Genomic DNA, 13,930 nt, shown 5'->3' with positions numbered 1-13,930 from the left:
GTTTAAAGGAGACTCTAGAAATATATACAACCAAATGCCAGCTGCATGAAGATTGTCTGTGAAGGTTATTTCTCCCCGTTATTGTATATCTACTAGTAGTTAGTGACATTTAACTAGACTTGTTCCTATTTTGTTGAAGATGTTTCACAACTCTCCAGGCTGCATTAGTTCAACCACTGTAGAACATGCATAAAGTTTATTACTAAAGCTGAGGATCAAGGTTAACTAAATGCATACTGACATCATACTCTCCACATGATTGCCATGGTATTGTTTCAATAAGCCTATGCAATGTCACAACATTTATTTCCATCCAGAACTGCAATAATTTTTCTACCTAGATCTTGTATTGATGATGGGGGAGTCAGTCCACTAACAAAGTTTTATCCAGCATATCCCATTGATTCTAAAGGGGGTAAGTACAGGACTCCGTGGTGTTCAACCCATGTGTAAAAAAGATCTTAGTCACCATGAACCACTCTTTCTCAATTTTAGCCCAATGAATTCTGGTGTTGTCATTCTAGAATATGCCTGTGCCATCAGGGAATCTGATTCAGATAATCAGCAGACCTAATTTTGTGGGCACATAATATTGTATGGGTTACATGCGTTACCACCTAATACTATCTTGCTGCTAACCAGTTTTACACAGTTGTATTCTTTGTGGTATCAGTCCTCATAGCAACACCACAATTCCATAAGGCTCCACCAATACCTCTAATTTAAAGGATTTGAGTATTGCACAATAAAAAAAATAAAAACACCCTCTTCATGTTGTTTGGCATTAGCACATTTGGTGTCTTTTTATGACAAAAGCTAAAAAATGGGCAGCATTTAGAATCAGGATTTACCCCTTATAGACTTTATTGGGATTCACTGCTAAGTCTCAAATCCAGGCAAATTTGCTCATCTCTGGAAAAGAGGAAACAGTTCAGAAAAAGGCAGTTAAAAGATGAGGACAATGCTAAGGATGGAGGAGGGACCAAATGAGGAGGTACACTAACAGTAATACAGGTCACAGAGAGGAGACAGAGAAAGCAGAAGGGGAATGCCCTTTAGTTGTGTGTTAGGCTAGTGCCTGCCCCTGGCTGGTCCCTGGGGAGGAGAGCTCTCTTTTATTTGTGTTGCAATCTGGATACACAGTAGCAGGAGTGGCTGGAGGAGGGAGGACTGTGTGTTCAGGGAGATACATAAAACCTAATAATTCCTTTAACACACAGACTGATAAACCCTGATGAACACCAGACTGCTGCAGAGATCTGCAAAACACAGGAACCAGGGATTTACACAGGTGATGTGACCTCTGTACCGACCACCCTTGAGCTCTGCACTCTGTTCCCAAAGCTGTGTCACTGGAATTGTCTCTCTGCAAAAGTCTCTTACTTTTCAGGTTACAGTACCAGCTGCACAATATGATCTGTCTATTTTTGTTATGGCCTTCTATATGTCAACTTTTCATTGTTAGTTTAATGTCCATAGTTGGAAAGGTCCTGGAGAGTTTGATAAAGAACCACATAGAGGACTTTCTGCTAGAAAATATTATAAGTGATAGTCAGCATGGCTTCAGGAAAGACAGAAGTTGTCAAACAAATTTACTCTCTTTTTGAGGAAGTAAGTAAACAGGTAGACAGTGGAGTAGCAGTTGATATAGTGTACTCGGACTTTGCTAAAGCATTTGACACTGTACCCCACAGACGGTTATTATGCAAGTTAGGGTCAATAGGTTTAGAAAAGTCAATCTGTAAATGGATAGAAAACTGGCTTAAAGACCACATCCAGAGAGTTATAATTAATGATTCATACTCTGAATGGTCTAAGGGTATTAGTGGTGTACCCCAGGGTTCAGTGTTGTGACCTTTACTGTTTAACATCTTTATAAATGATATAGAGTTTGGGATTAAAGTACCATTTCTGTGTTTGCAGATGACACCAAACTATGTAATGGAATTAAGTCCATACAGGATGTCTATAATCTACAAGCAGACCTGGATGTACTGTTTGATTGGGCAGCCAAGTGGCAAATGACATTTAATATAGATTAATGTAAAATTATGCACTTGAGGGCTAACAACATGCATGCTTCATACTGTCTAGGGGGAATACATTTGGGGGAGTCGGAAATGGAAAAGGATCTGGGGGTTCTGGTAGATCATAGACCTAATAACAGCATGCAATGCCAAGCTGCTAAATCTAAAGCTAGTAATGTACTTTCATGTATTAAAAGAGGAATAGACTGCAGAGATGGAGACATAATCCTGCCCCTTTACAAAGCATTGGTCAGACCACATCTGGAATATGCAGTCCAGTTTTGGGCACCAGTTCACAAAAAGGACATTGTGGAATTGGAGAGAGTGCAGAGAAGGGCAACTATATTAATAAAAGGAATGAAGGAGCTTAGCTGTGAGGAGAGATTAGCTGAACTGAATCTATTATCCCCTGAAAAGAAACATTTATGGGGAGATATGATCATCCAGCATGAATATATAAATGGTCCATAAAGGGAACTCTACCCAATTATTCATTTTGGGATCATTACAAAAAACTGGAGGAAAAGAAGTTTAAGCTCCGGATAAAGAAGGGATCCTTCACTGTAAGGTCTGTGAAAATGTGGAATCGGCTCCCTCAGGAAGTAGTTTCAGCAACTACTATAGATTGCTTTAAGAAAAAGCTGGATGTTTTTCCTAGAAGAACAGAATATAACTGGGTATTAAGGATTTAAAGTAAAGATAACAGAGACTGATGATCCAGGGAACATCCGATTGCCTCATGGAATCAGGAAGGAATTTTTTCCCCTTTTGAAGCAAATTGTACCGGGGTTTTTTTTGCCTTCCTCTGGACCAACTATAGAGTTTGGGATTAAAAGTATCATTTCTGTGTTTGCAGATGACACCAAACTATGTAATGGAGCCTTATATTTATTTGTAGCATCAGCAGATGTATTGTAATGTATTGTAATTACAGAATGAGCCTGTGTATGTGATGTGATGTGTTCAGTGCAAAGGGGTAAAAAGTATCTTCATTAAACCTTGCACATATATACATGTACAAAGTACATATATACAAATATTCGACACAAAGGGCAAACTGATTATGAATATGCACAAAGTATAGGCAGCAGAGAAAGCTCAGGAAGGGTGGGTTTTTATGCATTTATTTTTGGGTCCCTTCTGGTCCTTTGCCCAGGGAAAACCACATGTATTTTAAGAGTTTTATTTTGCTTTTACATTGCATTGAACATTGTCATGTGAAGTAAATAGATCTAAATATATAATTCCATAGTTATCATGTCGAAGAATTTTGACCAAATTTTGTTTAAATTTTCAGTATCCTCATGGTGATGGAGGAGCTTGGGGTCACCACCTCTGCCATGAAGAAGATATTGCCACAACTTCTATCCCCATCTTGCCAGGAGGTGCAGCAGTGTGTAGAGCAGCTGATGAGTGAGGTGCAGAGTTGCTGTGAGGAGATTGTGAAGGCTTTGGTAAAGGACTCAAGGTGTAGCCAATACTTAGCAGCTTTATGCAGCCAGTTGGAGACAGCCAATGTCAGGTATGGAGATTTCTGCATTGTTTTTCTACTTTCAGAAAATCATTATTGAAGCAATGCTGGACTAACTCCAGGAGCAAAGGGGCAGAAGCATGAAAATCACAAAAGTACATGAACAGAATTAAAAGTAATTTGGCAGTTTTACCACTTCTCATCTATGTATTTTAAATGTGTTATGGGTCTGTATAAAAACAAGTCGGGCTTGGGTCAATGCCATCTTCAGTCTGACATTTCTAAGGTCATTCAGAATTTTTGATAGGTACATCTGACCTGCATTACCTCAGCTTAAAATGAATTTTGCATTTCCATAGGCATAGTACAGAAATGCAAAACCCACTTTATGTGAACAAAGGACCCTTTATCATAATAGCTATCTTAATATCTTTTAAAACAGTTCAGCAATGGCAGATATATGCCAAGTTTACTTACTCAGACCAAAGAGTTTATGTGGCTCATTTCAATAGACCCTGACCTGAGATCTTAAAGAGAACCTGTCCTGGAGGCTGCCTCTGCTGTGTTCTTCTTGACTGCCTGTTATAATGACCATCTGGCTTCAGGAGTCACTAAGCTGGAACAAAGAAGCAGATAGGACTGGCTTCAGGAGTTACTATGCTAGAACAAAGAAGCAGATAGGACAAAGAAGCAGATTGGCTTTCCTGACCTTTATACTCGTTCCATGTCAGTGGCTCAGAACAGGTTGAGGCTGGACAATTCCAGGGAGTTAGCATTTGTAGGAGGAAGTCGACCACATGTTTCTTTCCCGGCATGTACACTTTAAAGTGAGCACCCCTGCTATGAATCTGACCTTGAGCAGGCAGACAGACCTGGAAGAGAGGCATCATTTAATACAATAAAGAGTTGGAGTTTATAAACTGGGTTGTGTTCTAATAATGGGCCAGACTTCAATCATTCAGCCTAAATTGTTGAAGCAGATCTCCTCTAAAAGCTTTTCACATGTTCCTGAATACATTAGTTTCTTGATCCAAGTTTCAGTCAACTTAACATTTTTTAAAAGAGATTACAGAGAATTATGACTTAAACCTGGTTAGACATGGAAAGTACATTTGATTGTGTTATTATAGAGGCTGTCCTCTGAATACACACATCGGGGAGACTCCAGGTAGAGTGTACACAAGGAGGAGCCATGTTCAGTTGTGGCAAAAAGTTATCAGCTGGGATCATGGCATAATAGAAAATCTAAACAGGATCTGTCTGCAGAGCAAACAGCAGCATGACAGATCCTCGGCAACTGAATCTAAAATAAATTGTAGGGTAAACAGTGGAAGTAGAAGGACAAACACTGTGGACCAAAAGGGAACAGGTTTGTGAGTCCATGTTCCCCTGCCATAGAATACTAGGGCACCATGGTGGCTTAAAAACTTCATGTGTAAAGAGAAAAGTTTTGTATTTTAGGATCAGGTACCATTAGAAGACAAACACGGCCAGTTTTATAATTTGTGTAACCTTGGATGGATTTTGAGGTATCATGAAAGACCCAACCTTAAAGAGAACCTGTTACTTTGGCTATTCCAGACAATGTAGCAAGTACAAAACACAAACTTTAAAAAAAATATTTGACATAGTAGGGAATGCTTAAAAGCCTTCAGTTTTTAACTTCTCAATGTAAGACAAAACTGTACCATTGTCAGCAGAACAAGTCCGGGGGAAATTTTCCAATGGGAACGCCTGTTGTAGTGAAGAAAGACCCGTGTCAAATCACCTTTGTGAATATGTTAAGACTATCATTTTTTTTATACATATTTCAGAGGTCATTACAAAATCATTGATAAGTGTACCAGTCCTGCAGTTAACCTCCTTCTGTCCTGCAGTTAAGTCACTTTAAAGCTGGTTTGCAATCCATTGGATTTGTATAAGAAACTAAAAGTCTACCAGCACAGGTCCTAAGAGGGGCTATCACCTTGTTTTAAGGGATTCCTCTCTGAGTTTCTTAGACTCAAAGCAGAAAATAAATATAGAAAAAAAAAACATTCTGTACTCCATACTAATCCAAATATAATGTGGCTTTAAATACTTGTCTTATACAAGTACCCTCATTCACTTTTACTCGGCAGTCAGAGGGATTAGCGTCTCGCTCTATATCCTAGTGGTTGTCCTGAAAACACTTCTACTTTGACTTATTTTTCGGCTTGTGTACAAATCCTGCCCCAGGTTGGCTTTGTTATCCATGTGCGCTTTTGGCATTGTTCCATAGCTAGCTCCACAAGGCTCCGTTTAGTTGCAAGAGTTTCCTCAGCAACTGCTGGGCTGGGGCTGTTTACTGTTTGCCTTTCTTCCCTATACCAGCACAGGAAGATAAGTGTAGGGAGAAGAAGGGGGTAAAGACAAGGTCAACCTAAAGAGTAATATTGTTTAAAGGGTTAATCCACCCAGTGCATATATTGTAGGCAGATATAAACATCAATTTGCAGACAATGAATTAAAAGCAACTACAGTTTGTATGTTAAAATTCTGCTCAAAAAAATGGAAGTCCACTGCAAAAAAAATTCAAAGAATACATTACAAGAACATTAGCCAGTGTGCTATTAGCCAGAGTGCCAGCTGAAGCCTATACAAGGGGGTGCTGAGAAGTTCCTGGCTTTGCCCAGAAAGAATGAGGGCCAGAGTTATGAAATAACACATTTATTCAGCATATTCCCCCCTGAGACTGTTGCACTTGGTACCTGCAGCCTTTCTAGACTGTTCAAATAAAAGTCATTTGGTTGGGCCGCAAACCAGCCTCAGCAGCATCTTTGACATCAGAAATGTCCTCAAAACGTTGCCCCTTCAGGTGTTTCTTCAAATTCGGGAACAGATAATAGTCCAAAGGGGCCAGGTCAGGTGAGGTGAGTAGGGGGGGGGGTGGACAAACTGGAAACCTAGGGTGTTCAATTTGGCAGCCACAACGTTGGATGTGTGCGCAGGTGCATTGTCCTGTAAAAAAAAGGATCCCTTTGGTCAACTTTCCATGCCTCCTTCAGCTGGTCCAAGAGGTTAGCATAATACTATCCGGTGATACTAGAGCCCTGAGGTAGGTAGTCCACCAACAGAATACTGTCTTTGTCCCAGAAAACGGACGCCATTATTTTTTTGGGACGATTTCTGGATTTGGAACTTATTCAGCCACGGGGACCAGCTGTGGCACCATTCCTTGACTGTTCCTTGGTTTCAGGATCATAGATGTGGAGCCAGGTTTCATCCTCAGTCACTAACCTAGCCAAAATGTCCTCTGCAGCTTCAAAATGGGTCAAAATGGCTTTGGATGCATCAACTCGTTCCTACTTCTGATCATTGTTCAAACATTTCGACACCCCCTTCACAGAAATCTTGCACATGTCTAGGACAGTGGTGATAACAAACCCAACACGCTCACGCGAGATGTCAAGTATCTGGGCTATCTTTTTTGCAGATATTCGCCAGTCCTCAATAATCAGCTCATGGACAGCATCGCAGGTAGCCGGGTCAGTTGAGGTTGAGGGGCGCCAACTGCGGGGCACGTGAAATGCTCAGTCTTGAAACAAGATATCCAGGTTTTGACAGTGCTGTAGGAAAGGCATTCCTCCCCTGAAGTCCTTTGCTGACTTTCCCTGGAGAAACAAAAACTTCATGATGGCCCATAACTCCAATGACGTGAAACTTGCTTGTGCCTCTGCCATCTCAGCTTCTCACTAAAAGAAAAAACAGTTTTAAGAATTGCAAAGACCTGATATTTGCACAGTTACATACTAAGATATTAGGCTATCATATGCCTCCACACTCATTTTTTTATTTCATCTGGAAGGGGGCAAAGCCAGGAACTTCTCAGCACCCCCTCATAATTGCCATTTCTTTGCTACCCAAATCTGTTTCCTGCTCACCTGTCATATTGGACTTCCAGGAGGGGTTTTAATCTGATTGGTTACTTTGAGAAATGATATGGTATCAACATCAGGCTTTCTGTGTATCAGAAAGAGATTGTAGCCTATCATATGTACAAAAACCACTGTCATACATCTCTTTTGGTTGCAGGTTGTGTAGTAACATTGCCTACATTCTGGGGATGGTGGCAGAAGACCCTGCAGTGGCAGAAATACTAGTAGAATTGGCTGCAGGTACATCAGAATGGGACCTGCTGGGAAGAATGGGAGCCATGCTGCTGTGGGATGATGCAGAAGCTGTTATGAATGCTGCTGGTGCCCTGGGGACATTGGTGAGTGGTCGTTTCTAAAAATCTTTTAGGCCAGTCAGAGGTGGACCTCCTGCTGTTACATGACTATGGATATCCTATTCATGAAATTCACTCCTGTCTCCTCAAGAATTTGGGTTGCACACTTTAATGAGGCTTTGATCCAAGCTCTGGCTCAAAACAATGCCTCTCCATGAAGCAGGAACAGAGAAATGCTGTTATTTAAGGTCACCCTCGTTAGGTTCAAAATACCTAAAAAAGGTTTTAGGTAGGATACTTCTTCAATCCAAAACGTTGATGACTCTTCTTATAGTGAGTAGATCACAATAACTCACACAACACTCCAACGTGTGATTCTAACATGCCCATGCCTTCTTATCATATTCAATTGTTAATATTGAATGTATCGTTTTCTTATCATTATCTTTTTTCATTTTCTTATCATCAAAAAAACACATGCAAACTCTAGGTCATTTTATCAAACCCAATTGTTTTACCTGCTATATTGTCTATAAGGTATTTCACTAAATATGTATGATTTAGATTATGTAATCTACCAGGCACCAGGCACTATTGTGTAGGTAATAAGTTCTCTTTTTGGTCAAAGCCTGACCATCATTTTGAGAAAGTGGCATTTCATGCTTACTTTGGCAGTATGTACAATTAGATTTTCCTTGTATCACAATATAATCATGGGACTTTTAAGGCACACTTTTAAAATATTCTCAAAATATAAATTTTAATTCAAACATTAAAAAACATGTAAAACATTACACAAGTAATTGTAAAAACAAATTTTCATGTATAATATGGTCTCACGTGATTGGATGGATTCATATCTCGATGCGTTTTCCGGGTAATTCCCGCATCTTCAGGAAAAATGTTGAGTCCTATTAATGCAATATTTATATCATATTTAATTTCAAATACTATCAATATAGCAACTCTTAATACAATACATATGTCTCATACCAATCAATGTGGATACATGTACATCACCACTTCCAGGTGAAAGTCTCTTCGAGCAAGTCAGAAGCTTCCGGAGCAGCAGAGCAAAAAACAGCACAGGGGGGATCTGAGATTGAATACCAGGTTTCACCTGAAAACATTTCTTTAAATCTTAGTTAGCCTCTTGAATCTCATAGTGAGACTCATGAGACTCTAGTAATGTGTTACAGACCGTTTATTTACACAAACCACAAAAATATTAAAGTTATTAAAGATGGTATAAAACATGGTAAAGATGTAATTCTCCCATTTTGTTATCATCAATAACCTACCTGCAATATAGATTAGATTACTTACACATGTATGTATTATGGATCATTATGTATACAACCCAATTTTACAAAAGTTGAAATCCTATTGATGCTGGGTATTGTAAGCTGATTCAGCTGTCTCTAATGTTTGCCGTGCTTTCTGATATGGAATAGTCCCTATCCTGACAAGTAAGTGCTTACTTTTATGGAGAACATTTGTAAGATTGAACAGTATATTGAGGGGCAATTTAGGAGAAATAGTACTTTGTTGAAACAGTTTCAGTTAATATTGGGATCTTTGGAGATTTCAGCTTTTGTAAAACTATGTGGTGTGACATATATATGCTCCATAATACATACATCTGTAAGCAAGCTAATCTATATTGCAGGTAGATTATTGGTGATAATAAAGTGAGATAAATACATCTTCTTCACCATGTTTTATACCATTTTTAATACCTCTAATATTTTGATGGTTTATGTAAATCAACTGTCTGTAACATATTACTAGAGTCAGTTTGATACACATGATGTTCAATTCAATCAGATATGAAAGATATATCTGAGACTCAAGCGGCTAAAGCCACATACACATGTGTAATAATAGTCGTTGGAAAGGATCTTTCACGATCCTTTCCAACAAGTAGCACTGCACGATGCATCAACAAGTGCTGTACATACAGCACAGTTCTGCTCTATGCAGTGGGGAGGGGAGAGAACAACGAAGCAGCACCCTGCTGCGCACTCTCCCCCTTCCCTTGCATTAGGATCGTTAGTCAATCATCGTCCATGGATCTGCCAGGATGGTCGTTGGAATGATGGACGACTGGCGCTGTACACACGCCAGATTGGATGTGTGTACGTAGCTTAACTAAGATTTAAACAAATGTTTTCAAGTGAAACCTGATATTTAATCCCAGATTCCCCCTGTGCTGTTTTTTGCTGTGCTGCTCTGGGAGTTTGTGAGCTGGTAAGTGCAGCTCTGCATAAACTGACACAGGCATAACACTGATAACACCACACTGGGGAATTGCGTGCCCTGCAGCCCTATTGATATGGGAGATTGTAAGAAAATTCAGCTGTCTCTAATGTTTGCTTTGCTTTATGATATGGAATAGTTTCTATGCTGACAAGTAAGTGCTTATCCTTATGGGGAACATTTGTAGGATTGATCAATACATGGAGGGGCTATTTTAAAACCGTACCTTGCTGAAACAGTTTCAGTTAACATCTGGATCTTTGCAGATTTCAGCTTTTCTAAACTTGGGTTGTATATTATGTATATGCTCCATAATACATACATGTGTAAGCAAGCTAATCTATATTGCAGGTAGCTTATTGGTGATAATAAAATACCGATACCACGTTTTATACCATCTTTAATAACTTTAATATTTTGATGGTTTGTGTAAATAAACTGTCTGTAACACATTACTAGAGTCAGTGAGGAAACTTAATACACATGATGCTCAATTCTATTAGAATGTGAGATATATCTCAATGGGACTCAAGAGGCTAACTAAGATTTAAACAAATGTTTTCAGGTGAAACCTGATATTCAATCTTAGATCCCCCCTGTGCTATTTTTTGCTGTGCTACTCTGGGAGCTTTTGACTTGCTAGCACTCTATTGGAAGAGACTTTCACCTGGAAGTGGTGTTGTACATGTATCCACATTGATTGGTATGAAACATATGTATTGTATTAAGAGTTGCTATATTGATAGTATTTGAAATTAAATACGATATAATTATTGCATTGATAGGTCTCAACATTTTTCCTGAAGAAGCGGGAATTACCCGCGAAACGTGTCAAGATATGAATCCTTCCAATCATGTGAGACCATATTATACATGAAAATTTGTTTTTACAATTACTTGTGTAATGTTTTACTTGTTTTTTAATATGTGGAATAAAAGTTTAATTTTTTCAATATTTTAAAAGCATGCCTTAAAAGTGCCAGGATTATATTGTGATACAAAGAAAATCTTCATTTTTTGGGATGTGGCACATTCTGTAAAATATCTATCCATCTACCTCTGACCACTAGAAATAAGAATATAGTATAGTATGTAAAATTATTTTAATTATGTTATCAGTTACAGAGCTAGGCTTGCCAATATAAACTGGAAAATAGATTGGAACTGCATGTGTACAGTGGTGCCATTTAAAGCGAATTGAACAACCTAGGTTGGCAAGTCAGGGGACTATTGTGTTAAGTATTATTGCGATTCCCCATCACATTTTACTCCATTCTTCTCTATATGACCCTTTCAACATTCCTCAAAATACATATTCTCAAATAAATCCTAAAGGCCATGGCACCTATACCTTTTTGGAATGGTTCAGTTTTTACAGTATATCCGACAATGATATGTGAAATGAAAGGTGTTATACTGTATTTATTGTTCATGGGTGTCACCCAATAGAGTACATTCCAGACTTGGAGACAGGTTGGTCAGTAACACCCTGGGGATTAGTTGGAAAACGTCAGAAGAGTAATCTTGTGCATTGGGTAGGACCACCAGATGTGCTCCATGCTGTCGTGTCCCCACCCCACCTAAAACAGAGGCTGAACGAGCCCGGGAAGCACTGCACAATCTTAGTAGGAACCAGGTATCAACGCAAGAGGACTTAATAATCAGTTCCACAAGACCCACATTAACCCCTTGAGCAGTAATCCCGAGTGTGGCTCGGGGTAAAAAAAAAACATGCTGAAAGCAGTAACCCTGAGCCACACTCGGGGTAGCTAAAAACATTAAAAAAAAACACTTACCTGGTCCTATCAGCGTCCTGCCCGTTGGATCCAATCCATCGGACCTCCTCTTCTTCCGATCCTCCCCCAGCAAGTGCACTGACGTTCCCCGGGAGTTCACGGTGACGTTGGTGCATGTGTCTGTGCTTGTGGGACCATGGCGGGAAATTCAAATCATTTTGTATTGAATCCAAAACAAAGTAATCGTTTTATTTAATATAATTACTCCATATATATATATGTACCGCTTTTGGCATAAAAATACAGACATAATTAGACTGCCACGGAGGTTAAGAGAGATCTTGGATTTGTTGTGTTGTCCGTAAAACCACTCCTCCAGCTTTCAAGTCTTGTCATATTAACATCTCAAAGTTTAATTTAGAGCTTGGAGGAGGGGGTTGACAAAGCCGATTACAGTACAGAAATCTGACCAACAGAATCAACAATGGATACTCTCAAAAATGGTCATACTATATGGGGAAATATCTAGGGCTTGTGACTGCAGAAGTACGAGAACCAGCTATGCTTATTTAAACGCAAAAACATGGGGATGTTCTCAACTGGCTTTGGAACGCCAAAGCAGGACTTATAACAGGGCAATATAAATTATTAGAGTTGGAAGTGATGAAAAAACATGAAAGAGGAGAATGTCATTAGTTACTAATTAATAATTCACCTCTGTCCTGCAGGCAGAAAATAGCAGTGGAAGGCAATGGCTTCTTTCCTCCCAAGATTCTGACTTTATCATTGAAAACATTACAAACCTCCTGGACTCCCTCAGTGATTGGACAGCCAGTAACTGCGCCCTGGTTCTCGCTCGCATCTCTATTTGTCATGAAGGCTGTGCCCGACTTCTGGATCACCCGAAATCTGACATGATATTAAGGAAAATCATAATGTCACTACATGTGGATGAAGCAGGTGAGCTCAAGAGTATTCAAAGAAATGTAAAGAGACCCTGTCACCAACCTAAACTACACAAAAAAAGCATACTTGCAGGGGTCTGAGGAAGGGTCTGTTTTTTTTTTTAAACAAAGCTTAGCATGGTCCTTCCTATCTATTCCCTTCCTTATTACCAACTTTTATGCTCAGCATTGCCATGCTCCACTCTGACATATTTTTTTTTTTTTTTTTAGTATTTTTCTACTACGTTTTCACTTGTTCTTGATCAAGTCAATAAATTTTCAAAACCAGAGACAGCTTGTGTATTCATTTATTTAAAATATTCAAAGCTTAATGGCCGGTTAAAAATGCTAGTTGCCTTGCAGTGATGTAATTTGCTGGCTTTATTACCAGACTTTAGGGACATGTGCAGCTCAGGAAAGTCATAGACAAATCAAATCGTTTCTTTGGATTCTGTCTGGGTCATTAGCAAAAAGACTTCCCTGATGGCAGGTGTCCTTTTATCTTCATTTATCTCTCATTTTCATGTTTCTGTTCTTTCGCAGGCTGTGGACTAAATGTAGCATTTACTCTGGGACGTCTATGTGATTCTGACACTGGGAGAATGCGAGTGCTGAACCTGCCTGAGGCTGACAGGATGGTGAGCAGATTCAACGAAGGAAATTTTTTTGAATCACTTAGTAATAACCTTAAACCTTGTAGAGAGAGAAACAGAAAGAACAACATACCCCGCTACAGCTAAACTCCTCTTGAAAATGTTGTCATGTTGCTCTTTCTCAATTACTAACCTGGAAAAAATCTGCCATTGGTGCGTCTTCAAAGTTAGTTTAGGATCAGCCAACCACCTAAAATTTTCCATGAGCTATGAGCAACTGAATTTTCTCTTGTGTTTCTCTTATTAATCTAGAGCTACATGCAACTGGCCTGATCTACCAAACGTTATCAAATCTATTCCAGCAAACCTGGAATGGGTTACCTAAAATAATTTCCTATTACAGTGTCACAGATCCATGCAGGATCAGGGGATCTGTAACCCCTTCAGTGTCACCCACCTTGCAGTCCCCTGCTGCCAGCACCATCTCTGCTTCTGGATCCAACTCTCAGCACACTTCCTGGTCCAGGTCATGTGATTCTCAGTCAGCTGCTCCGTTGCCTCAGAGCACTAGGGTATTCCGCAGATGCACTCCCTCTGCTGGCAGGCATGTGAACAACACTTAAGGATATCTCATACCAGCACTCCACCTGCTGGTGGGGTTAGTGTCTGGGGCTCACATGTCCTACGCTCATCACATGACAACCCCTTTTT

At 39.5% G+C, this 13,930-nt stretch overlaps 1 protein-coding gene across 5 annotated transcripts in view; it reads left to right on the top strand.

The window, feature by feature from the left end:
* The window catches only part of LOC140344773 (uncharacterized), a 37,357-nt gene that overhangs the window by 160 nt on the left and 23,267 nt on the right, over positions 1–13,930 (top strand). For 2 of the 5 annotated variants that reach the window (XM_072431979.1, XM_072431980.1), the window contains exons 2-5: positions 3,325–3,549; positions 7,552–7,732; positions 12,411–12,642; positions 13,170–13,264. In XM_072431979.1, coding sequence (XP_072288080.1) covers positions 3,332–3,549; positions 7,552–7,732; positions 12,411–12,642; positions 13,170–13,264 — 726 coding nt within the window. In that variant the 5' untranslated portion in view covers positions 3,325–3,331. Of the gene's footprint in view, positions 1–1,133; positions 1,292–3,324; positions 3,550–7,551; positions 7,733–10,731; positions 10,803–12,410; positions 12,643–13,169; positions 13,265–13,930 lie in introns of those variants that run through there. The other 3 variants (XM_072431978.1, XM_072431981.1, XM_072431982.1) reach the window with 3 other exon arrangements.

This window comes from Pyxicephalus adspersus, unplaced genomic scaffold, assembly GCF_032062135.1.
Source record: "Pyxicephalus adspersus unplaced genomic scaffold, UCB_Pads_2.0 Sca4, whole genome shotgun sequence".
NCBI classification, from domain to species: Eukaryota; Metazoa; Chordata; class Amphibia; order Anura; family Pyxicephalidae; genus Pyxicephalus; species Pyxicephalus adspersus.
Note: the sequence above shows the minus strand (reverse complement) of the source record. Positions and strands in the feature narration are given on the sequence as shown.